The following is a 27,258-nucleotide window of genomic DNA, read 5'->3' as shown; positions in this document are numbered from 1 at the left end:
GGAGAGGGAAATGTCAGTGCAGGCTCTGGGCTGTATGAGAGTATGAGAGAGACACTCTCAGCTCAGAGCCCTGCAGCCAGCAACCCTGCTGGGGCCCCCTCGACAGTGGCGGAATACCAGGGCCCGGTCGCAAGTGCTGGTAGTGCCGCCACTGGCCCTTCATTTGTGTCAGAGGGAAGCAATAGTGCCCCATCGTTGGTGTTAGTGGGGGAATAGTGCCCCATCATTGATATCAATGGGAGGAATAGTGCCCCGTCGTTGTCAGTGGCAGGAATAGTGTCTCAAGGTCTGGATAAAGGATAGCAAGGGGCTTCATATGACCCATTGTGAATTAATTGATTGAATTAATTGGATTTCCCCATTGTGATGGGAGACACTTTGGGCAGGGGGCCCAGAGCATGCAGAGCAGGAATATTTAGGGGAGACAACAGAATGCTCTCCGGAGGGATAGGACTTTGGCGGCCCTGGATTGCTGTGGGAGAGCTTTACAGATGGCTTGGAGATGAAGGGGAATCTACCCTTGAGGACCTGCGAGAATACAGAGAGGCTATTGCTTGGTCTCGCAGGGGTCTCAGAGCTTAAACCTGATTTGGAATATTTGCTAAGGAAAGACCTTAGCACCTGGAAAGGGCATACAGGGAACTGCTAGAACGCGTTCAGCAGCATGCCCTAAAATCAGCAGCAAAGTTTGAGTTGTCCTCAGAAAAGTAATGGAGGGGAAATCTTCAAATGGGTACACTAGTTCTGGTGACCTAGGGTTCCCCAAGAAATTCCCTTAATTTGTAGGGATTTCCTCCCACTTCCTGTTTTGGCTATGGGACAGGAAGTGAAGGCAAATCTCCCCAATGCGATACAGACGGCGAAAACATTTTTGACAGGGGTCATAGCCCTCCCTTGCTCTATCCAAAATGAAAAAAAAAAAATATTTTGCATATAGTTCTACTTTAAGCAGTGTATGGCCATCAGTTACATCATGGAGGAGGGGGGAAAGCAGACTGAGATATCTGCTCATGCTTTGGTAAGGTGGGCTCGGATGCAATCAAAAAACTTGTTGATTTTTTAGAAATTCAAAGCTGTCCTGTGTCCTCTGCACACTTCCTGTGTTATCTCAAACAGTGCTAGTTCTTTTCTTGGACTACAGAATGATTAGAGAACAATACAAGGAAGAAAAATAAATGAAGAAAGGAAGAAATGAAGAGATGAATGAAGGAAGCAATAAAAGGAAAGCAAAAAATTTATTTTTTGGGGGTCACCTTCTTCCTCATAATCCCATTCTCCCCCTTCAGTCGTAGTGCGGTTTCTCTCTCCTCCCGTAGACGACGCTCATATTTTATTTTTACATCTTGGATCTCTCGGTCTGCGTCCTCCTCTATCTGCTTCTTTGTCTCTTCAAACTCTCTGTGGTGTTGTCGGGCTTCATCCTGGGTCTGGTAAGACAGATATGACATTGGGTGAAGGCAGCCTTTCTCAACCTTTGAACCCTAGAGGAACCCTTCAAATAATTTTCAGGTCTCAAGGAAGCTCTGCTAAACCCAATAAATTAGGGGTCAATGAGAAAAATGCTCCTTACATTGGTGATCAGTAGGAAGAATGCCCCCTTAAATACCTCTAAAACCATCATTGGAGTCGTGCCACTGACTGCCAAGTGATGTTGGACCTGGAACTATGCAGGCACCATGAAATCAGAGGTCAATCAGACACAGCTCAAGGAACTTCTGAAAGAACCCTGGTTGGGAATGCCTGGTGTAAGCTTTACTCCCCTCACAAAGCCTTGAAAAAAAATTCCTCAGTGAACTAAAGCTGGGGTTACATATGTACATTGTAGCCAGATGACTTCTTTCATATACCATATACTTGATTGCCCCACTAGTACCACCCCACTTCTATATCTCTTTTTCTGCTAGCACCAACAACATGGGGACATGCAGGGCTGCTGTTAAAACCATGGGGCCCCATACAGCCAACCTGACAGGCCCCCCCACCGCCACCACCACCAAAAAAGCACAGTTTATTTTCTTCAGTTATGAATAAACACAGTGAGTGATCAGTATCAGTCACTCATTGTGTTCATTCGGGAAAGGAAGAGGCTGGTAAATATGACATATTTACTAGACCTTTCCCCACTCTCCATCCTGAAGGATCCTATTGTGTGCTTGCAGTTGCCAGTGGGAAGGAGAGGAGGGAAGTTGGCAGCACTGCGGGGGTGGGAGTGGGATCACAGGCTGGCCTGGGCAGCAGGGGGAAATGTATGGTGCACAGGGAGGGTAATCACTGTGACTGGGGGCTTGGGGCAATTACTGGAACCTATCCCCTGTATGGCTCTCTATGCAGCAGGTGAAAGCTGGCAGAAGAGAGAGGAGAAGAAGCCAGCATTTAGCAGCTGCAGAGAGAGCCATACATGGGATTGGTTCAAGTAATTGCCCCACCCGCTGCACTGATCACCCTCCCTGCCCACATCTGATTCACCCTGCTGCCTCGGCCCCCCTGCTGATCTGGGCCACATATAGGAGGACCGGTGGTTCCCCCCTATATACACTGCCCTGGGGACATGGCAGCAATGGCTATACATTTGGCAAAGCCATGACCAACTGTTTTAATCATGTATGCTGGCACGGTTATATTTACATAATTATGGTGTTTTTTGAACGTACTGTTGTAATAATTATGCTTATCTAAGCAGAGATTGACCTTTTGATACAACAACTATCTCTCTCGAAGAAGTGGACATTGGTGTAGAAAAAATTTTCAAAAAAAAATTCTGAAAAATTTTCTGTATACATAATGCAAGCATCGTGCCATGATAATTGTTGCCCATCTATGAACTGTACCGGCAGAATTATTTATGTAATACATGTGCTATGTATAGTACCGCTGTTTAACTTTAAAAACATACATTACCAAAAGTATTAGGACGCCTGCCTTTACACGCACATGAAATTTAATGACATCCCAGTCTCATGCCCCGTACACACGGTCGGACTTTGTTCGGACATTCCGACAACAAAAGCCTAGGATTTTTTCTGACGGATGTTGGCTCAAACTTGTCTTGCATACACACGGTCACACAAAGTTGTCGGAAAATCCGATCGTTCTGAACGCGGTGACGTAAAACACGTACGTCGGGACTATAAACGGGGCAGTGGCCAATAGCTTTCATCTCTTTTTTTATTCTGAGCATGCGTGGCACTTTGTCCGTCGGATTTGTGTACACACGATCGGAATTTCCGACAACGGATTTTGTTGTCGGAAAATTTTATAGCCTGCTCTCAAACTTTGTGTTTCGGAAAATCCGATGGAAAATGTGTGATGGAGCCCACACACGGTCGGAATATCCACAACAAGGTCCTATCACACATTTTCCGTCGGAAAATCCGACCGTGTGTACGGGGCATTAGTCCGTAGGGTTCAGTATGGAGTTGGCCCCACCCTTTGCAGCTATAACAGCTTTAACTCTTCTGGAAAGGCCGTCCACAAGGTTTAGGAGTGTGTCTATGGGAATGTTTGACCATTCTTCCAGAAGCGCGTGAGGTCAGGCACTGATGTTGGATTAGAAGGCCTGGCTCCTAGTCTACACTCTCATCCCAAAGGTGTTCCATTGGGTTGAGGTCAGGACTCTGTGCAGGCCAGTCAAGTTCCTCCAACCCAAAACTTGCTCATCAACACTATATTGCCAAAATTATTGGGACATGGATGAGTGAGTTTGGGGTGGAGAAACTTGACTGACCTGCACAGAGTCCTGACCTCATCCAACATCAGTTCCTGACCTCACAAATGAGCTTCTGGAAGAGTGATCAAACATTCCCAAAGACACACTCCTAAACCTTGTGGACGGCCTTCCCAGAAGAGTTGAAGCTGTTATAGCTGCAAAGGGTGGGACAACTCAATATTGAACCCTACGGACTAAGATTGGGATGCCATTAAAGTTCATGTGAGTGTAAAGGCAGGTGTCCCAATACTTTTGACAATATAGTGTATGCCCCAGGTAGTGATACAAGTACTGCTGGTTTGCCCAGCGAGAGATCATCTGAGATAGTCGATGAAAAGGATAGATCAAAAAACCATACTAGAACATATAAAAACAACTCAGTAAATCAGGTGTTATGATCTAGGAATCTAGGATTGAAAAGGACCTGGGGGTCCTAGTAGATGATAGGCTCAGCAATGCCAAGCTGCTGCTAACAAAGCAAACAGAATATTGGCATTAAAAAGGGGATCAACTCCAGAGATAAAACGATAATTCTCCCGCTCTACAAGACTCTGGTCCGGCCGCACCTGGAGTATGCTGTCCAGTTCTGGGCACCAGTCCTCAGGAAGGATGTACTGGAAATGGAGCGAGTACAAAGAAGGGCAACAAAGCTAATAAAGGGTCTGGAGGATCTTAGTATGAGGAAAGGTTGCGAGCACTGAACTTATTCTCTCTGGAGAAGAGACACTTGAGAGGGGATATGATTTCAATTTACAAATACTGTACTGGTGACCCCACAATAGGGATAAAACTTTTTCGCAGAAGGGAGTTTAATACACACGGCCATTCATTAAAATTAGAATAAAACAGGTTTAGCCTTAAACTACGTAGAGGGTTCTTTACTGTAAGACCCCTTTCACACTGGGGCGGTGGGGGCGTCGGCGGTAAAACAGCGCTATTTTTAGCGCTGTTTTACCGTCATTTTTGCGGCGGTATTCGGCCGCTAGCGGTGCGGTTTTAACCCCCGCTGGCGGCCGAAAAAGGGTTAAAACCGCTTGCATAGCGCGGCTATATCTGCGGTATTGCTGCGGTATTGCCGCGCTGCCCCATTGATGTCAATGGGCAGGAGCAGTTTAGGAGCGGTGAATACACCGCTCCTTCACCGCTCCAAAGATGCGGCTTGCAGGAGTTTTTTTCTTCTCCTGCCAGCGCACCGCTTCAGTGTGAAAGCCCTCGGGCTTTCACACTGAACAAACAGCAGCGGCTGTTTTGGGTCAGTTTGCAGGCGGTATTTTTAGCGCAATAACGCCTGCAAACCGCCCCAGTGTGAAAGGGCTCTAAGAGCAGCAAGGATGTGGAATTCCCTTCCACAGGCGGTGGTCTCAGCGGGGAGCATCGACAGTTTCAAGAAACTATTAGATAAGCACCTGAACGACCGAAACATACAGGAATATACAATGTAATACTGACATATAATCACACACATAGGTTGGACTTGTGTCTTTTTTCAACCTCACCCACTATGTAACTATGATTATCAACAATATCAAGAGGTGACTAGTCAGGTAAAGTCAGGTAAGTTGGGTTGAAGGTTGGTTTGCAGTACAGTGTGGCTGTCAGACATTTTTCCAGGCTTCTGATCAACTTCTGTATGACCAGCCTGTTGGATAAATGCCATTCGATCAGCTCTGCCAGCTGTAGCCAGCAGCACTGATCAGTGTATTCTGACAGAAGGGAAGTCTCCCCTCCCTCAGAACACTATGGGTCAGCAGGAATGATCCCCCCATCCACCTCTAATGTGTGGATAGGGGAACTGAATCATCTATGGGGTGCTTGGGGGGTATATTTCTACAGCACCGCATTACTGGAGTCAAAGTGAGAGTTTGCACTGTGGCGTTGTCCTCTCTACTACAGAACCATAATGAAGTGCCCTGCTCTGCCGATCTTACCTGCTGCAGCTGGGTCACCTTGTCATGCAGTTTAGTTTCGTAGTACTCAGTCAGTTCTTCTAGAGCCTGGCTCTTACTTTCCTCCAGTTCATGCAACTGACGCTCATCTTCCTCCTGCATCCGCTGGGACTTCACCTGCAGCTCCTGGTACTTTTCATACTCCAGCAGCAGCTTCTGGTTATTGGTCGTCTCTGGAGATGTAGAATAAGAAGAATGAAAAAAACAGTCATGGAATACAAGCAACCAATCATAAATGACCTTTATTGCCCAAGCTGCTCTAAACTGACAAGTGCAATCTGATGGCATTGATGGGTTGCTGCACTTTACATATTTTTATTGCTCTTTGCATTGCCTTATTATACTAAATCTATCGATATTTAGAATTATTTTTTTACATTATTTATGTAATTATGATCATTTTTTTGCCAAACCAATCTACTAACCTTCTATGAGGAGGTGAGTTGCCATCTAGATAAAGGAAGGCCCGTAGACGTGGTGTATCTGGATTTTGCAAAAGCATTTGACACAGTTCCCCATAAACGTTTACTGTACAAAGTAAGGTCCGTTGGCATGGACCATAGGGTGAGTACATGGATTGAAAACTGGCTACAAGTTCAGAGGGTGGTGATAAATGGGGAGTACTCGGAATGGTCAGGGGTGGGTAGTGGGGTTCCCCAGGGTTCTGTGCTGGGACCAATCCTATTTAATTTGTTCATAAACGATCTGGAGGATGGGATAAACAGTTCAATCTCTGTATTTGCAGACGATACTAAGCTAAGCAGGGCAATAACTTCTCCGCAGGATGTGGAAACCTTGTAAAAAGATCTGAACAAATTAATGGGGTGGGCGACTACATGGCAAATGAGGTTTAATGTAGAAAAATGTAAAATAATGCATTTGGGTGGCAAAAATATGAATGCAATCTATAGACTGGGGGGAGAACCTCTGGGGGAATCTAGGATGGAGAAGGACCTGGGGGTCCTAGTAGATGATAGGCTCAGCAATGGCATGCAATGCCAAGCTGCTGCTAACAAAGCAAACAGAATATTGGCATTACAAAGGGGATTAACTCCAGAGATAAAAATGATAATTCTCCCGCTCTACAAGACTCTGGTCCGGCTGCACCTAGAGTATGCTGTCCAGTTCTGGGCACCAGTCCTCAGGAAGGATGTACTGGAAATGGAGCGAGTACAAAGAAGGGCAACAAAGCTAATAAAGGGTCTGGAGGATCTTAGTTATGAGGAAAGGTTGTGAGCACTGAACTTATTCTCTCTGGAGAAGAGACACTTAAGAGGGGATATGATTACAATTTATAAATACCGGACTGGTGACCCCACAATAGGGATAAAACTTTTTCGTGGAAGGAAGTTTAATAAGACACGTGGACTTGTGTCTTTTTTCAACCTCACCTACTATGTAACTATTAGTAGAATTCCATCCAAAACCTAACTAGTTTTAAAAATGCTCTCTCCCTCTCTTAACACCTATGCTAACTATCTTTTGTAATACAGATCTATACACTTACCTATTTTTAGGTTGCTCTGGTGTATGTGATCTGAGCCCCCTGTATCATCCAGCAGTGGCTGCAGGGGAGAGGAGGGAGTGGCAACAATGGATGGGCCATGGGAGCCTAGGGTGACATCAGCACTCCCAGGATTTCAAGCATTGTCAACAGTGGCGGCCGGTGGTAATTTTTTTGGGGGGGGCAGCAAACAGCATCAGCCCCCCCCCCCCCCCCATCCCCCGGGTTGGTCGGTCGGTTGGCAGGCGGGTCTGGTGCACTTACCCCATCTTTGCAGCACTTCACCAGCGGCTTTCCTTGCTCGGCGGCAACTTTCCCTTCCTCTGCTCTCCACGGGCATCGGCGACTTCCATTTCCTCCCTCCTCCTCGGCGGCCAATAGTCTTCTCTTTTTGGCCAATCGGAAAATGGACCTGCTTTTGATTAGTCCGATTGAGGATTAGTGTTACAAGAGCCAATATTCATTGGCTCTTGTAACACCTGGGTGGGCTCATGGCGCAATGCTCTGCACTCCGAGGCCCACCCTATTTTGAAGCCTATTAGAGCCTATGGCTCAAATCAGGTGCTTAAAAAAACACCCCCGCCGCTGTAACTCATAGGGAGTGGCTATGGCAGCCGTGGATAGATTCATACTATACATGAATCTATCCATTATTCATATAGGGGGTGGCGTGGATAGAGTGCGTGGCGCCTGGGCCCCCCTAATGGACAGGCCACCACTGGTTGTCAAGCAATCTCTCTTCTCCTCTGCAGCTGCCACTGGCTCACACAGGGGAGGTCACATGACCAGACATATTTCTTACACAGGTTAGTCAGCATAGGTGTTAGGAGGCGGGAGGGGACATTTTTAAGACTAGCTATGTTTTGCCTGGAATTCCACTTTCATATTCTAATAAACGTAAAGGAAAAGGGAGAACTGGGAGCCAATCAGTTCTGCTTCATGCAACTGTATTGAAAAGGAACATGCTGATAGCAGAAGAGAGCAGAGTGACCAGAGGGATGACCTCATCACTCAGCTGCTGCACACTGCCTGAAAAGCTGGCTGAAGGTGGAGAGAGGACACAATTGTATTCCTTCTACAGACTAAAACTGTAATAGAAAATCCTTTGGCAGGTAAAACAGTTGGTTTTATGTACATATGTCACATATTTAGTTGCTTGCCCAGAGTTTAGCTCTTAATACACCAAAGAAATTACCAAAACTATCCCTAATTGATGTATAAGTGTAGATCTTTCTATGTACCGGTACACTACTATAGCAATGTACGAGGTCTGTCCGGAAAAAGTCCAGCCACTGTTAATATAATGAGAATAGATTGCACGACATCGATGTAACCTGGCAACCAAGGAGAGTGGACTGGAATGCGCATGCTTGAAAAATGATGACTTCACTGTAATAGTCAGAGGGGGCGCTAGATGGTGTTGAGTGAGCATGTGTATTGTGTGGACCTTGCATTCAAAATGCCTGAGTGAGTAGAGCAACTAATCTGCATCAAATGTTGTGTTAAGTTCGGACATTCCTCCACGGAAACTATTCGGGTGATTCAGAAGTCTTTCTGGGACGATGCAATAAGTGCAATGCAAATAAAAGTGTGGCACAAACGCTTTAAATATGGTCCAGAATCTTTTGGAAGTGATCCATGTTCCGGATTCAATTTTCCTGCAATCAACAAAGATCGGTGACTGACTTTGTGAGAACTAGAAGCTGATCTGAGTGTGGGCGAGGAGCTGCGTGGTGGGCCAGCGGCAAAGAATACACTAGAGGCCGAGGTGGATGAGAACAGTATATTGAGAAAGTCCCAGCAATGCACGGTTCAAGCCTGGAGGATAGACACATCCAACCAGAGCCACCACAAACAGGAGCAGAGTCTGAGAGGGACCAAGTCTGAGAGCGTGACGTCATCAGCACCTTCCACTCAGCCAATCAGAGGAAGCTTTGTATTCATTCACGGAATACAAAGCTGCCTATGAATGTCTGAGTGCTGCTCAACCAGACTCGGTTTTGTTCCTGGCGTGAGACAGGAACTCAGCGCTGTGTACTGTATGTAGCTGAAGTTACATGCAGTACATATAGTGCTTAGAGACACTGCAGCACTTAGTGAAGCAAATAGTTCATTTGGGCCAGCTTGGTCCAAGCAAACTATTTAAAGTGACATGAAACATGGACATCAGCTTTAAATAGGCTCTGCCCTCACCCAAGTTGGCAGCAGAGGCCACGTGGGGCGCCAGCGTCCAATCATACAGCTGTCTCCCTATGCCCGCAGGAAGTCATAGAGGAATCGACTTCTTCACAACTCCCTCCCCTTCTGCATTTCCGCTTCGGTCAAGCAGCGCTTACAGTGAGAAATACAGACTGCACTTTCCTACATGGGGATTCCAAAGACTACTGAGATTTTGACACAGGATCTTGGCATGAAATGCGACATGGCAAAATTCATTCCGCAGCTTCTAATACCAGAGAAGAAGGAACATCGTGCTGCAGTTACTAATGACTTGCTTCAAAATGCTACCAATGAACCAAATTTCCTCAAGAAGGTCATAACCGGAGATGAATCGTGGGTCTGCAGCTATGATCCATAAATGAAGGTACAGTCACCCCAATGGAAGTCGTATCTTTGAAGGGAACAAAGTCTGCACTGCCCATGTAAGTTTCTTGTATCTTCCTCAATAAATGTCTCTACTTTTCATATTGCATATTGCATACTTTCCAGACAGACCTCGTGTATGCACGTAGGCAGATTTCCATCTACATACCTAGATCCTGCATCTCTCGAGACTGTTTTTCTATAAGGTCAGCCATGTCCTCCTGATGTTTCAGATCTTGTTTCTCAGCTTCAGCTTTTAGGATCTGATGAAGGAATTAGACAGTTACAGAGGTGGGCCCCCCCTTCTCCAGCCCGGGGAGGTAGAATATGGAAGAGTTGATGACATTGGGGTTTTAGTAGAAAGTTGTACCTGGTTTGTGGTCTTCAGCACCTCCATTTCCTGGATGAACTTCTCAGTCAGCTCTTTCAGCTTCTCGTTATAATTCATGTCTTTCAGGCGGAGTTGATATTCGTTCTCCATTTTCAGTTCCTCCACGCGTGTCTTTAGCTCCACCATCACCTGGTTCTATAAAAAACAGGATTGTAAAAACTAGAGGATGCTCCTCCCACCCTTACATAATTCTATCCTCTCAGCATTAACCCCAATTATACAGCAGGGTGACCAAATTACTTTGGGTATCTCATTAGACCGAATACAAAGTCAAGCTCCAGGCTGGCCAAAAAAATAATCTCCCTCACATATGCAAGATAAAATGCTGATTTTTGTTTACGGAGAAACTAATATGGAAGAAATGGGAAAAGCAGGAAGCCAGCAAGTCAAGACATCCATATACAAAAGTCATTTTATTTGTTACAGGGTGATTACATAGAGAAAAGCTTACATGTTTCGGCCCAAAGCCTAATGCCCCGTACACACGGTCAGACATTGATCGGACATTCCGACAACAAAATCCATGGATTTTTTCCGACGGATGTTGGCTCAAACTTGTCTTGCATACACACGATCACACAAAGTTGTCGGAAAATCCGATCGTTCTGAACGCGGTGACGTAAAACACGTACGTCGGGACTATAAACGGGGCAGTAGCCAATAGCTTTCATCTCTTTATTTATTCTGAGCATGCGTGGCACTTTGTCCGTCGGATTTGTGTACACACGATCGGAAATTCCGACAATGGATTTTGTTGTCGGAAAATTTTATAGCCTGCTCTCAAACTTTGTGTGTCGGAAAATCCAATGGAAAAAGTCCGATGGAGCCCACACACGGTCAGAATTTCCGACAACACGCTCCGATCGCACATTTTCCGTCGGAAAATCCGACCGTGTGTACGGGGCATTAGTCATACCATTCAAAGAATGTGGAAGAATACTCACCTCCAGAATGAAGTAGGAGCCACCTACATTGGAAGTGACAACATGTAGAAGATGAGTGGCTTTGGAGGACCAATTGTCACTACCAGAACCGGCAGATGGAGGTTGGACACAGCACAAGTTCATCAGCAGGCTTGCAGCCAATGATTTTGGCTGTGAACCTGCTGATTTCTGTGGCCAATCACAGCACAGATCTCTGTGTGTTAGTAAACACACAAGCCAGATCTGACTGGTTCTTCTCCCTGATTTCACTTACTGAAAAGCCAGCCAGTCTGAGTAAAATCAGCACACATAGAATTGTTTGGCACACAGTTAACCCTTTGATTGATCACCCAGCCAGTGTCCTTAGTACAGTGTCTGTATACAGTATTATCACTAGTCATGTCAGATGGTGTCAGTTAGCGTCCCTCCCAGCCAGTATCAGTTAGCGCCAGTCCCTAGTCCCACATTACCACAGTCCCACACTATCACAGTCACATTATAAGTCGCTTATCACCACCATTACTAGTATAGTGTCTATTCGGATCCGTATCCTGGTCACGGTCAGAACTATACAAGCGTCCCCAATAATGTTTTCGTTTTTTTTTTTTTACCAAAGATATGTAACAGGATACATTTTGGCCTAAATTTATGAAGAAATTTTGATAATTTGATTTTAGTGGATATGTTTTATAATAGAAGGTAGAAAATGCTGTTTGTTTTTATTTAAATCCAGTCTTTTTTCAGTTATATAATAATAAAAAACAAAAAAACAGAGGTGATCAAGTGCCACCAAAAGAAAGCTCTATTTGTGTGAAAAGAAAATTATATATAAATGTAATTTGGGTACAGTGTTGAATGACCGCGCAATAGCCAGTTAAAGCAGCGCAGTGCTAAATAGCAAAAAATGACCTGGTCATGAAGGTGATAAAACCTTCTGGAGGTCAATTGTTTAAAAAAATAAAAAAAGGTGGCAGACTCGATGGACCACTTGGTCTTTTTTCTGTCGATTTTCTATGCTTATCTAAAGCCTGCACTTGAGTTTCCAGATACTAACGTACAACGTAAGCTTGGGAGGACCAACCTCTTCTACTATTAGTTCTGAAGAAGAATACAAATTAAGTTCTTTTCATAATATGGTGGATCATCCTTACCTTCTCCTCCAGATCAGACTTGGTAATCAGAACCTCTTCGGAATACCCCAGTTCTTTATCCCTTTTCAGTCCTCGACCCTCCTTGTCGGAGATTTTCCACAGCATTAGGCAGCCGTCTTCAGAGACGGACAGAAGATACTGGTCGTCATATGTCACCACCAGCTAGAAGAACAGAGTTGGTCACATTGAGGGTTTGAACATGTAAGAAAATGAACAACAGAAAATGAAAATAAAATGGAAGACAAATCAGTCAGGTTATAGATAGCAAAGGATGGAAGGAGAGAAACTGGAAAAAAAAACATTTGACTGCCCGAGTCTGTGGAGTGAACAGTTAAAAATTATTATGTAAAACAAAAGACCAGGTATACAGTATACAGTACAGTAAAACCTTGGATTGTGAGCATATTTAGTTCCAGAAAGTTCCAGAAACATGCTTGTAATCCAAAGCACTTGTATATCAAAGCAAATTTTCCCATAAGAAATAATGGAAACTCAGATGATTCGTTCCACAACCATTTATTCATAAGTCCTTCAGTTTATAGTCCATATAAAAAGATTATAGCAATGTGACCAGGTTGTGTAACCTTAAAATGTCCATCCACAAATGGAAACCTCCACAAGGGGATTAGAAAAAAAATCCACCAGGAGCTCCAGAGTATAAAAGAGAAGAGAGGTGCCTCTTATGCCCCGTACACACGGTCGGACATTGATCGAACATTCCGACAACAAAAGCCTAGGATTTTTTCCGACGGATGTTGGCTCAAACTTGTCTTGCATACACACGGTCGCACAAAGTTGTGGGAAAATCCGATCATTTTGAACGCGGTGACGTAAAACATGTACGTCGGGACTATAAACGGGGCAGTAGCCAATAGCTTTCATCTCTTTATTTATTCTGAGCATGCGTGGCACTTTGTGCTTCGGATTTGTGTACACACGATCGAAAATTCCGACAACGGATTTTGTTTTCGGAAAATGTTATATCCTGCTCTCAAACTTTGTGTGTCGGAAATTCCGATGAAAAATGTGTGATGGAGCCTACACACGGTCGGAATTTCCGACAACAAGGTCCTATCACACATTTTCCATCGGAAAAGCCGACCGTGTGTACGGGGCATAAGTGTTACATTTAATGAAGGTAAAACATTTAGCAACTCACATGGTTGATGATTAGGAGAGGCACATCTAAGTATGCAGGCATCCGGGGTAAAGCTGTCCACATAGACCGTCCTCCGTAGAGCTGGCTCTCACCGCTGTCAGTCTGCAATCGTGACTGGGAAGACTACCCTGCAGTAGAGCAATTTGAAAGTGTGGCTTGAAGCGCTCATGGAGTGCAGCGTGGAAGAGATGACATCGATGTCAGTGAGGACGGTCTAAGCGAACAGATTTTCCCCCGGATCCCTGCAAACTTAGATGTGCCTCTTTTAATCTTCAACCATGTGAATTGCTAAATGTTGTACCTTCATTAAATGTAACCATATTACTACACTTAGAGGCGCCTCTCTTCTGTTTTATAATCAGTTGTGACATGACGCTACTTGTATATCAAGACATCGCTTGTATATCAAGTCAAAGTTTACGTATTGTTTTTTTATAGGGAGATATAGTTAGGGTTAGCTCACCTTTACCATAAAAACTGGCTATACGGGTAAGGGGCGCCTATAAATAACAAACTGTGCAGCTTTAGCTAAAATTGGATAATGCCCTTGCTATAGGTGTAGGCAGGGCCGACGCTACCGCTAGGCAAACTAGGCAGCCACCTAGGGCGCAGCTACGGCCGCTGGTTCATACTGTTCTACCTTGACCTACAGTAGTCCCTGTGTTTATGTTTTTTTTTTAAAATATATATTTTTCTTTTCTTTTTGGTTTTGTATATTTAGTTATTTTATGTTAGTCCTCCACCACACTCTGGTGTGGTCTGGTGTGGGATTTGCAACCCCGCTTTCTTCCTTTGTCAGGTGTTCCTGTGACCCCCTCGAGCTCTTTGGATGTCTGGGTCTTCAAGGTCATGCGGACCAGTTGTCACGCTTTCCCTGTTGGCTCTGGTGCCTGGAGCTTGGGATGCCGATGCCCTGCCCTCTTTCACAATGGCAGTTATTGGTTCTGCTGTGCATGTGTGGTTGAACTTTGGGTCTTGGACCAGGCGGACACTGCGCACCGGATAAGGGACCGGTGTGGGCGGTGCGTTCTCTCCCGTGGGGAGTTTATACAGCAACTTGGCAGTTAATTTAGCCTCTTGTGGAGACACTGGTGGTACCACCCTTTGTTTCTTTCCCTGGATGGGGCATATGGACTGGTAAGCCTGTCACAGCCTTCACAGCCTTGTGTTCATTTAGGGGCTGCATTTCGCTGCACATGATCTCTGTTACCCTGAGGTTTTTTTACCTCCTATTTTTCTTCCAATCTAAAACATTGCGGATGGAGGGGGGGTAGGTGCAAGTAGCTGGTCTTGCCTGGGGCGCAAAATAGTCTAGCACCAGCCCTGGGTGTAGGCCATTTACCAAAGTCTGGCCACAAAACCCCCACAGATGGCATCATTCTATCCTGCCTTGTTGCTAAGACACTCCCAGCCGTTAATGTTCACCCCCACCATCACAGGAGGGAGCTCTCAAACCCTCACACATATGTGGATGACTATTTCCTTCATTGCACCATCGCTAAGGTGGGGCACAGGAGCGATTCCACAGTGATAAACCGGAGGGGCCCACTGCCTCCAGATTTGAATGGTGCTACCTGGTCTGGCCATGGGCTGCAAAGGCAGAAAGCCCACCGTGTTGGTCATTCCAGTGGTGCGCTTAATATTTCTTGGGCGTGGGAAACCCACAGTGAGAAAGAGCACATGACCACGTTACCTACTGCTTTTTTTTTTTTGCAGTTCAGGAGCAATTTTTGTTATTTTTCTCTCCACATGTTTGTCACTTTGCACTTTTGTCTGTATTTCTTTTCACTAGAATGGAGGGTGGGGGGTCCACAGGCCTGCCCTTAAGTCTAGGCGGGTGGATGTGTGGCCATCAGGTTCCTTCCTCCCCTGAACCAGGGGGATTTCTCTAGTACTAGTACTCGGTGGTCGGCTTTGGTTGACCATGAGGAAAAAGGGTTTACCAGGCCTTTTGGGTAAGTGGACCACAAGTGTGCCTCGCCTCTGTCAAGAGACTCGCGCACCGGAGGGTGGGGGTAAGGTCCTACTTCTTAGGGAGGTGGACTAGAGACACACCCTTAAATGCACTTTTTTGTGTGTGATTTTCACATGCACTTTTTTGTTCAGTTACAGGTGTTTTGTTTTTGCGCACCACTGCAGGAAAAAGAAAGGGGGGGAGACCGAGCCCACAGACACCCTCCATAATCTTGTGGAAAGTCTTCACGGAAGAGTGGAGGCTGTTATAGCCACAAAGAAGGACAACTGCAGTAGCCATAGCTTTGGAATGAGATGGCCAACAAGCTTCTATACAGTAGGTGCAATGGTCAGGTGTCCACAAAGTTTTGGTCATTTAGTGCAGATTGCCAGATCTTACAGGAAATTTAAGCTAGGGTCAGTTTAGTCATTAATCGGTATGTTTTGGGGTTGCTAGTGGAAACAGAAGAAAACCCACATCTTTGCCAACATCCCTACCCTTTATTTTTGTAATTGGAGAGAACTACATTATTATAGCACATTTACTAAAAAGCAACGAAAAGCTTTGCTATCACCTTTGTCACTGGCCCTGCATGGCCCTGGTACTCGTTATATTCCTTCTGTGGAGGAAGGGGGCATTTCATGGATCGTACAGTACCGCTGGCCGTGCCCGTAAATATCATCTTTCCAGAGTGAGAGATGCTGACGGCCGTGTATGTCACGTCGTAGGATGGAACTTCCTGCTTGACCTAAAGTAAATTCAAATAGTAACACACAATGAGATTTTGGCACCAAAAAAGTATAACCTAAATCCATGCTGCCCAATATGAGGCCTGGGGGCTGCATGAGGCCCTTTAGCTTTAGCTTTTTATACGGCCCTCTGGGCCACTGAAGATGCTTAGTTGTGTTTCCCTACTCATCTGTTGTAGTAGTAAATTCTAGCAGCCTCATGTAATATGTCTCCAGCCTATGCCTGTCTCCTGAAGCATGTTCCCACTTGAGGACCTCCATTTAAAGATAGTTGACGGCCAATGACCTAAATGTTGTGTGTGTGTATATTTGTGTGCATGTGTCAGCATATGAGATCCAGAACATTCTATATACAGTGTCAGTACTTGCTAATGCTGTAGTACACAGCAGGAAGCCGACCCAGGCGCTGTATTGGGTCATTTTGCTATAACAGTGATTTGCGCCTACCTTTAGGTACGCCTGCCAATCTATAGGAACTGGAAGAAATTCCTTTCTTTCTGGCCGTGTTTTGCATAAGGCCAAGAGACAACAGAAAGAATTACAAGTACTTCCCTTTCAGACTTGCTCTATCTGGCTGAAACCCTTTGAGGTGCTCTGGGCTTATTTGATTGTGGGTGTAAATTTTAACTTGAGCTACTGCACTCTGTAAACCAGTTATATCAGCAGAAGGAAAGGAGAAACTGGAAACCATATGAAAAAATGAATCTAAAACTCCTCCTGATGACTGCCTATTAAAATGTAAAATATGTTGTTTATTTACCTGAATATGTATGTACAGTGTGTGTATATATATATATATATATATATATATATATATATATATATACATATATATACATATACACACACACACAGACATATATACACATATATTTACATATATATGTGTATGTACAGTATATATATATATATATATATATATATATATATATATATATATATATATATATATACACACATATACACACACACACACACACACACATACATATATATATATATATATATATATATACACACATATATATGTGCACACAGTAATTATAATATATATATATTAAAAAAAAAAAGACAACTGCAGCATTTAATAGCATAGAACAATAGACCTGATTACTTTACCTGGGAATCAATAATTTCCTTCAGTTTCTGGTCAGATCCAACAGCGAAAATGGTTTTGGAGTCTGGCATTAGGGCGACGCAGCTGTAACTGCAGGCTTTAATGACGCATTCAGATTCCCTCTTACCGATGAGTGTATTCCATTCATACACGGCGCCATCCGTGCCGCAGGACACCAATTTACTGTCATCTGTACTCCAAGCCACAGAGCGCACCTGTCATATAGAGGACTGCACTTCATTATTCATTATTATTGAAAGCAAATTTCCATCTCCACTATGGGGCTGATTTATATCAGAGGTGTTTTGCCCCCACCCTGCTTAGTCATGGAGGTGGGGATTTATTTTGTGGTAGGCTAAGCCCTGGGGGCAAGGGTGAAATGCGTTGGGGTGTGGCCTGGATGGAGCTGGGCTGAGGACGCTTTCATCGAAGTGACTGTCGGGTTTTGCTGGACACTTTGGCGATAGGAGAGGAGCGCCGATGTCCAAATAAGAAAAAAAAAAGAAGATTTTTATAGTTGTTTATTGAAGATAAAAGTAAACAAGTAGAACCAACACGTTTCGGGAAAATTGCCTCCCCCTTCTTCAGGGCTGTATTTCTTGCCGAATGGTTAAAATTTGAGAGGGTTATAATCGATCAGCGGCTCTGCAGTATGCCGGCATTGCGGAGCAAAGATAGCTGGAGTGTAATGTTCGGGGTGGGGGTGGGGGGTTCTCATTTCTACACAGAACTTTCAAGTACACTGCATCTCTAGCAGGATCAACATGTATTTTTCTGTATTTGTAGAAAATGTTCCCAGCCTGAGAAAATACTAAAATGCAACCACCATGTCGTCTAAGGGCGGGTAAGCTGTATTATATTATTAAATTACTTTTTTTGTTGTTGGGTTTAGATACACTTTAATGAAATGCTATAGAATTTCAGGGAGAGGACACTGATCATATTTTCCTGTGGTCTTCCTGCTTACAGAGGTAACGTAGGAATAATTATTTTACCTTTCCATTGTGCCCTTTCAGGTTAGCGATATTTTCAAAGGTTGTCGTGGAGTAAATATGGATGACGTTTCCATTAACAGCTGCAAAAAGATGCCCACCGTGGCTGAAGGCGCACTGCAAAGATGGCGGAGGAGAGAATGTGAGGTCATACCAACACAATGCAAACAACGAGAGAAAACCACAGCGCAAACATACCATAGTGTAATGAGTGATGCAAGATTGTACGTTTATTAAACAATAAAATTGCACCACAAAGGTGACTGTAAACAGGAGGGTAATGCAGACTGTGTTGGAACATCGGCAACCTCACATGGTAAGTTTCTCCAGCCTTGGCCACATAGGACAGCATTGAGGGGCGAGTGCCGGTATCGCTGTGGGATCCCCCATAGACGGTATACGAAACCCGGAAGTGCGGCCACAGACACAAGGAATTCTAGATGGAGCGCCCTCTCCTGTATACCCAGCAGCATCACTCACAGAGTTAGAGTAGCTGGTTTCTATTTCATTCTGGGCTACCCACACTTATTGTGTATTCATATTATTCATAATATGTTTATGGTTATTATTTGTACAATTATGGATATTTTGCTTTATATTCTGTGTTACAGCTGGATTATTAGTGGTGGTTCCACAGTATCCCCCGAGGAAGCCATCATTGGCGAAACATGTTGGGACTCAACATCTATCTGTGACCACTTTCCTTCTCTTTTGGGACACTGGCGACCCAGTACATGTACTATGTATATGCTCTATATTGGTTTAAATTGAAAACTCTTTGCCCCACCTTTTTTTGTATTAATAAAGAAATTATATATTTTTTATTTATCTCCTTATGTATTATTTATTACAAGCACCACAATTATCCCAATTATCCCTTTTTTGTGTGTTCATATTGTTGCTATTCGTGATTTTTTTTTTTTTTTTCGCCTTCTTTTCTAACAATCTACATTGGGGGTTACTGAGCTTGAGCTTTTTATTTCCTTTTTATTTCCTTTGCAGACAAATACAATGTACCGAAAGACTTGTTTGCAATCTTGTACACAGCAGAGATTCACAGACACCTCCATGTGTTGGTTCTGTACTTGGTTCTTTACTTTAGAAGCGCTTTAACCTTAAAGCGGAGTTCCACCCACATTTTTCACTCCTCACCATGCAGCACTAATGTGCATCCTTAAAATGAATTCATCCATTGATCCTCCACTGGCTTCCACTAGGCCAATGTATAAAATTCAAAATACTAACAACAACATACAAAGCCATCCACAATTCTATCCCCAGCTACATAACCAACCTTATCTTGACATATGGCCAAAATTGTCTACTCTGCTCCTTCCCAGACCTCCAGCTCTCTAGCTCCTTTGTTACCTCACCCTATGCTTGCCTCCATGAATTCATTGGCTCGCTGGCTGTGGTTGACAGTAGCAGGAGCCAATGGCTCCCGCTGCTGTCTCAGCCAATGAGGAATGAGAGACCCGGGAGAAGCTCAGCTCTCGTGCACATTGCTGGATCGAGATGTGGCTCAGGTGAGTATTAGAGGGAGCTGAGGAGGCCGTTGCACACAGAAGGTTTTTAACCTTGCTGCATAGAATACACGAAGGTAAAAAACCTTGTGCCTTTAAAACCACTTTAATTTTGTCTTTTTTTGGTGACTAAAATCCCCTAATTTTTTGCTACCTTCTTACTTATCTAAAGAGAACAAACTTCACGCCAGTAAAAAAATTAAAATGACACAACTTCCATGCACAAAACCACTGCAGGTTGGACATTACCTCTCGGCAGCCGCGGACTGTGAACTCTTTGAAAGAACGAATATCGTCGATCAGTAAGTTCATAAGACGTAACTTGTCTGAGAAGCCCACGAGGACCTGCAGTCCGGACGGGTGAAGGGAGATGCTGAAGGCCTCTTCCTGGAAGTCCTTGTAGAGCTCTAAAGTGCTGCCAGTGCAAATATGATAGTTATAAGGGGAAAGAATATCTAAGGATTGAACTATTCACAAGGTAGACGTGTGCGGTTCGTTTTTTTCCAAATCAAAATTCGGACAAATTTTTCATTATTCGGAAATTCAGATGTATCCAAATTTCCGAATAACAATAACGAAGTTAAATGAATCCGAAATAACGAATGTTGTAAAGCACTGCGCAAACTGTTGGATATAAATCCTGTTTAATAATAATAATACCCCTCAAATTGTCCCTTTGAGTATAAATCTTCTCCCCCACCCCCTCCAAATCCCCCTCTCCCAGCACAAATCCCCTTTCCTAGCTCTAATGCCCCCCAAATTTCCATTCCTAACACAAATCCCCCAATCATCCCTACTAGCACAAATACATCCCCCCCCCCCATTCCCCTTTCCTAACACAAACCCACTCGTCCAAATCACCCCTTCTAGCAAAATAACCCAAATCCCCACTGCGCCCAGGGCAGCTGCCCCCCCCCCCCCCCTTGTCCCCCTGGCCCTGCATGCTCTGATGTGTCCAATGGAAGACAAGAGTTACAAAACACATCTTACTTGTTCTCGAAGTTCCAGATGCGCACAGAGCGGTCCAGGGAGCAGGTGGCGATGAGAGGTTTGCGTATACAGATGCTGAGGCCGGTAATAGAAGATGAATGCCAAGACTCAGTCAAGAACTCAAACACAGCGTCATCCCCCTATAAGGCAAATGATCGATCGATATTGCAACAAGCAGCAGGGAGAAACGTCATCTAGCTACAGGCGGTGCTACAAATGACAGAGTTGGTTTGCCACATATTCAAGGCCCCCCATGGTTCCATGGTAGAAATGGACAATGTGTGACACCACAGTCAAATTTCCAGATTCTGTGAGTTGAAGTAACGATGAGCGTGTTGACAACAGCTCTGTGCATTTTAGAGGGGGGGGGGGGGGAATGTTTGCTTTGGGCGATTTTAGCTTTTGGTGGGGAGGGGAGAAGTTTGTACTGGAAGGGGGGAATTTTTGAACACAGCAAGGGTATTATGTTTTTGCTACCCAGAGATGGGCGTTATAAAGGGTGAAAGAGGCTTAAAATGTTACCATGCATATGGCAGCATTACAGCTTAAGTCCAGGTATGACTGCCCACACCCCTCCTCAGGGCTGGGACAAGGGGTGGGCAGAAGGGAAAGCTGCCCCGGGTGCAGAGAAGCAAAGGGGCAAAGAATAGAAGCAGGGTGGTACACCCATGTGTTAACAGAGAGGGGCGCAACTTAGGATCCTTGCCCTGGGCACTGGACAACCCTGTCCCGATATTGCCCTGGGCAATGGACAACTTTGCTACAATGTACACATTTTTGTAAATATTTTCTTCTATCTTTTCATGTGACAACACTGAAGAAATGACACTTTGCTACAATGTAAAGTAGTGAGTGTACAGCTTGTATAACAGTGTAAATTTGCTGTCCCCTCAAAATAACTCAACACACAGCCATTAATATCTAAACCGCTGGCAACAAAAGTGAGTACACCCCTAAGTGAAAATGTCCAAATTGGGCCCAATTAGCCATTTTCCCTCCTCGGTGTCATGTGACTCGTTAGTGTTACAAGGTCTCAGGTGTGAATGGGGAGCAGGTGTGTTAAATTTGGTGTTATCGCTCTCACTCTCTCATAGTGATCACTGGAAGTTCAACATGGCACCTCATGGCAAAGAACTCTCTGAGAATCTGAAAAAAAGAATTGTTGCTCTACATAAAGATGGCCTAGGCTATAAGAAGATTGCAAACTGAGCTGCAGCACCGTGGCCAAGACCATACAGCGGTTTAACAGGACAGGTTCCACTCAGAACAGGCCTTTTCATGGTCGACCAAAGAAGTTGAGGGCAGGTGCTCAGCGTCATATCCAGAGGCACATGGATTACTGGAACCATGTCCTGTGGTCTGATGAGACCAAGATAAACTTATTTGGTTCAGATGGTGTCAAGAGTGTGTGGCAGCAACCAGGTGAGAAGTACAAAGACAAGTGTGTCTTGCCTACAGTCAAGCATGGTATGGTGGTGGGAGTGTCATGGTCTGGGGCTACATGAGTGCTGCCGGCACTGGGGAGCTACAGTTCTTTGAGGGAACCATGAATGCCAACATGTACTGTGACATACTGAAGCAGAGCATGATCCCCTCCCTTCAGAGACTGGGCCGCAGGGCAGTATTCCAACATGATAACGACCCCAAACACACCTCCAAGATGACCACTGCCTTGCTAAAGATGATGGACTGTCCAAGCATGTCTCCAGACCTAAACCCTATTGAGCATCTGTGGGGCATCCTCAAACAAAAGGTGGAGGAGCGCAAGGTCTCTAACATTCACCAGCTCCGTGATCTCGCCATGGAGGAGTGGAAGAGGACTCAAGTGGCAACCTGTGAAGCTCTGGTGACCTCCATGCCCAAGAAGGTTAAAGCAGTGCTAGAAAATAATGGTGGCCACACAAAATATTGACACTTTGGGCTCAATTTGGAGATTTTCACTTAGAGGTGTACTCACGTTTGTTACCAGAGGTTTAGACATTAATGGCTGTGTGTTGAGTTATTTTGAGGGGAAAGCAAATTTACAGTTATACAAGCTGTACACTCACTACTTTACATTGTAGCAAAGTGTCATTTCTTCAGTGTTGTCACATGAAAAGATAAAATAAAATATTTACAAAAATGTGAGGGGTGTACTCACTTTTGTGAGATACTGTATATACAGTTGTGCTCGTAAGTTTACATACCCCAGCAGAATTTATGATTTCTGGAACATTTTTCAGAGAATATGAATGATAACACAAAAACTTTTCTTTTACTCATGTTTAGTGTTTGGCTGAAGCCATTTATTATCAAACAGAAACTACCCATATGAACCTGATGAAAAGTTTACATACCCCAGTTCTTAATACCGTGTATTGCCCCCTTTAACATCAATGACAGCTTGAAGTCTTTTGTGGTATTTGTGGATGAGGTTCTTTATCTTCTCAGATGGTAAAGCTGCCCATTCCTCTTGGCAAAAAGCCTCCAGTTCCTGTAAATTCTTGAGCTGTCTTGCATGAACGGCACGTTTGAGATCTCCCCAGAGTGGCTCAATGATAATGAGGTCAGGAGATTGAGATGACCACTCCAGAACCTTCACTTTATTCTGCTGTAGCCAATGACAGGTCGACTTGGCCTTGTGTTTTGGATCATTGACATGTTTGAATGTCCAAATACATCCCATGGGCAGCTTCCTGGCTGATGAATGCAAATGTTCCTCCAGTATTTTTTGATAACATACTGCATTCATTTTGCCATCAATTTTCACCAAATTTCCTGTGCCTTTGTAGCTCACGGATCCTCAGAACATCAGCGATCCACCTCTGTGTTTCACAGTAGGAATGGTGGACCTTTCATCATAGGCCTTGTTGACTCCTCTCCAAATGTAATGTTTATGGTTGTGGCCAAAAAGCTAAATTTTGGTCTCATCACTCCAAATGACTTTGTGCCAGAAGGTTTGAGGCTTGTCTCTGTGCTGTTTGGCGTATTGTAAGTGGGATACTTTGTTGCATTTGTGTAGTAATGGCTTTCTTCGGGCGAATCGACCATGCAGCTCATCTTTCTTCAAGTGCCTCCTTATTGTGCATCTTGAAACAGCCACACCACATGTTTTCAGAGAGTCCTGTATTTCACCTGAAGTTATTTGTGGATTTTTCTTTGAATCCCGAACAATTTTCCTGACAGTTATAGCTGAAATTTTAGTTGGTCTACCTGACCGTGGTTTGGTTTCAACAGAACCCCTCATTTTCCACTTCTTGATTAGAGTTTGAACACTGCTGATTGGCATTCTCAATTCCTTAGATATCTTTTTATATCCCTTTCATGTTTTATACAGTTCAACTACCTTTCCCCGCAGATCCTTTGACAATTTGTTTGCTTTCCGCAGGACTCAGAATCCAGAAACGTCAGTGCAGCACTGGATGAAAGATGCAAGGGTCTGTCAGGAGTCCAGAAACTCATTGACCTTTTATAAAACACACACCAATTACAAGCAAACAGATCCCAGGTGAGGATGGTTACTTTTAATAGCCAGTCAACCCCCTTTGTGTCAACTTGTGTGCATGTTATCAGGCCAAAATCACCAGGGTATGTAAACTTTTGATCAGGGTCATTTGGGTAGTTTCTGTTGCCATTATGACTTAAAAAGAGTAAACACAGTTGATTGATAATAAATGGCTTCAGCCAAACACTAACCATGAGTGAAAGTAAAATTTTTGTGTTATCATTCATATTCACACACACACACACACATATACATATATATATATATATACACACACACACATATACATATATATATATATATATATATATATCTAGAGATATATATATATATATATATATATATATATATATATATATATATATATATATATATATATATATATATATATATATATATAGATATATCTATATATATATATATATACATATACATATATACATATACACACATACATATATATATATACACACACATACATTTTTATTTTGCCCCCATCCCCTTTTTTGGATTAAATATTATTTAACATATTATATAAATATATATCTTTTTTTACAACAAGATAAATGGGGGGGGTTCAAGAATGTAAAAAAAAAAATGTGGAGTCCTACTTTCAGTGGATATTTAGGGATATGAGCCTCTATTATAGTTTGGATGTAGACTGGTCAGCTCTCACCTTAGTGACCTCAGCAGAGGACAGCGTGATACTGTACAGTTGGCTCTTATTGGTACTGACAAGTACAGTCTCTTCGGAGGGACTCAGACACATACACAGCACCTCCTGCTGATCTGATAGGCTGGAGGCATTACTTTGCTCATATTGTAGGATCTGCCGGAAAAAAAAAACATGTATTATAGCAGCTTCCATACTTTTTTCACCATCCAGTAGTGTCCTCGCAAAAGTAGGGAGCAGGAACAAAGAGATTTCGAGTAAAAAGCAGAACATAATACACATTGTTAGGCACACATGTAACCCCTTGATTACCCCTAGATGTTAACCCCTTCCCAGCCAGTATTATTAGTACAGTGACAGTGTATAGTATTAGCACTGATCAATGTATTAGTGTCACTGGAGTCAGTGTCAGTTAGTGTCAGATTGCACGCCAAACAGTCCTCCATTACTAGTTAAAAAAAATTAAAATTCCAGTATCTATATATCATAGCTTGTAGAGGTATAACTTTCCCACAAACTAATCAATATACACTTATTGGGATTTTTTTTTTTTTTTTTACCAAAGACATGTAGCAGAATACATTATGGTCTAAATTTTTGAAGAAATTTTTTTTTGTTTCATTTTTGTTTTATAACAGAAAGTGAAAAATAAATATATATATTTTTTTTTCAAAATTTGCGATCTTTTTTCATTTATATAATAAAAAGAATGTGGTGATCAAATGCAACCAAAAGAAAGCTTTGTGTGAAAAAAAATTATGTAAATTTCGTTTGGGTACAGCGTTTCATGACCACACAATTACCAGTTAAAGTAATGCAGCGCTGAATAGAAAAAAAATACCCTGGTCACAGAGGGGGTAAAACCTTCTGGAGCTGAAGTGGCCAACAAACAAAACAAAAGCAAAAAAAGTTTACATTTTATTGGTTAATAGAATAGAAACAAACAAAAAATCAGCAGGAAAATAATAGTTGAAGAGAGAAGAATACTAAGGATTTAGTTTGGGCTGATTAGAGTAAACGAATGCCGCGTACACACGGTTGGACTTTTCTATCGGACTGGTCCGGAGAACAATCCGATCGTGTGTGGGCTTCATCGGTCCTTCAGCGTGCTTTTCCAGTCGAAAATCTAACGGACTTTAGATTTGAAACACGCTTCAAATCTTTACGTCGTAACTCCGCCGGACCCAGTTCCTATTGAGAAATCAGCTCGTCTGTGTGCTAGTCCGACGGACTAAAACCGATGCTAGGGCAGCTATTGGCTACTGGCTATCAACTTCCTTATTTTAGTCCGGTTGTATGTCATCACGTACGAATCCGTCGGACTTTGGTGTGATCGTGTGTTGCCAAGTCCGTTCATTCGGAAAGTCCGTTGGAAGTCCGGTCGAAAAGTTCGGTTGTGTGTACGCGGCATAAGGGTTAATAAGAGGAGCATTTCATTAAAAAAGAAAACGGATTAAAAACAATTTTTTTTTTTTACATGTTAAGTTGCTTTAACTGACATCATCTGCAGATCTAAGTTCATTCCTTTAATCTGCAGATGAGTGAACAGAATGATACAAAAGTAACAATATGTTACATTTTATCTTTGGAGCAGTGTTGTTTATAAACAATGATTCAGACAGCTTTTTTGACAGCTACAGCTGCCAACTTCTTCATTAATCAAAGCCCACATTTGCTGTATACTGGGAGGGGGTGTCCCAGAAGCAGGGCAGAGAGACTGGAAATGCTACATGCATTCTTTGTACAATTGAAGGGTTTTTTTTGGTGTGTAGCACGCCCAAAGTCTGTAACTAGTAAAATAGAGTTTTCAGTTTGTGGTGCTTAGATATAGGTTAAGTGGTATTAAAGCTTTGGGGTTTTTTTGTTTTTTAAGCGGGGTTCAACCCAAAAGTGGAACTTCTGCTCATTTGACTCCCCCCCCCCCTCTGGTACCACATTTGCCACCTTTTGATGGGGGGGAGCGGATACCTGTCTTTGACGGGTATCCTGTCCCCATTTCTGGGAGTCTGGGCCGCGGCACATTAAGTCACAGCTCGGCTCCCTCCTCCTTCCCCCCGCTGCCGGGCCAGTAGTACAGGGCAGCGGTGCCTCGCGCATGTGCAGTAGGGACACGGCGTAAAGCCGTAGTGCTACACTGCCGGGTTCCCTTACCCACAATGGCGGCAGGACCCAACAGCTGATGGAAACATCAGCTTCGGTGCCGACATCGCTAAACTCCAGGACAGGTAAGTGTCCTATTATTAAAAGTTAGCAGCTGCAGAATGTGTAGCTGCTGGATTTTAATTTTTGCAGCGGTGAGTGGACCTCCTCTTTAAATAATATTAATAATGTTATACTTATCTGCTCTGTGTAGTGGTTTTGCACAAAGCAGCTCTGATCCTCTTCTTTTTGGGTTGCCTGCTGGTGCTCCTGG

The 27,258-nt window shown here is 43.6% G+C and overlaps 1 protein-coding gene across 1 annotated transcript in view; it reads right to left on the bottom strand.

Moving 5' to 3' along the window:
* The window catches only part of CFAP57 (cilia and flagella associated protein 57), a 72,603-nt gene that overhangs the window by 22,775 nt on the left and 22,570 nt on the right, over positions 1-27,258 (bottom strand). Inside the window, exons 6-16 of the mRNA XM_073593896.1 lie at positions 24,849-25,001; positions 20,689-20,828; positions 19,948-20,113; positions 18,179-18,292; positions 17,186-17,398; positions 15,892-16,065; positions 12,205-12,366; positions 10,110-10,265; positions 9,909-10,002; positions 5,635-5,825; positions 1,254-1,427 (exon numbers count right to left, since the gene is read on the bottom strand). Of these exons, the coding sequence (XP_073449997.1) occupies positions 1,254-1,427; positions 5,635-5,825; positions 9,909-10,002; positions 10,110-10,265; positions 12,205-12,366; positions 15,892-16,065; positions 17,186-17,398; positions 18,179-18,292; positions 19,948-20,113; positions 20,689-20,828; positions 24,849-25,001 (1,737 nt within the window). The remainder of the gene's footprint in view (positions 1-1,253; positions 1,428-5,634; positions 5,826-9,908; positions 10,003-10,109; positions 10,266-12,204; positions 12,367-15,891; positions 16,066-17,185; positions 17,399-18,178; positions 18,293-19,947; positions 20,114-20,688; positions 20,829-24,848; positions 25,002-27,258) is intronic.

This window comes from Aquarana catesbeiana, linkage group LG07, assembly GCF_042186555.1.
Source record: "Aquarana catesbeiana isolate 2022-GZ linkage group LG07, ASM4218655v1, whole genome shotgun sequence".
In the NCBI taxonomy this organism is placed as follows: Eukaryota; Metazoa; Chordata; class Amphibia; order Anura; family Ranidae; genus Aquarana; species Aquarana catesbeiana.
This window is presented reverse-complemented; position numbering and strand designations above follow the sequence as displayed.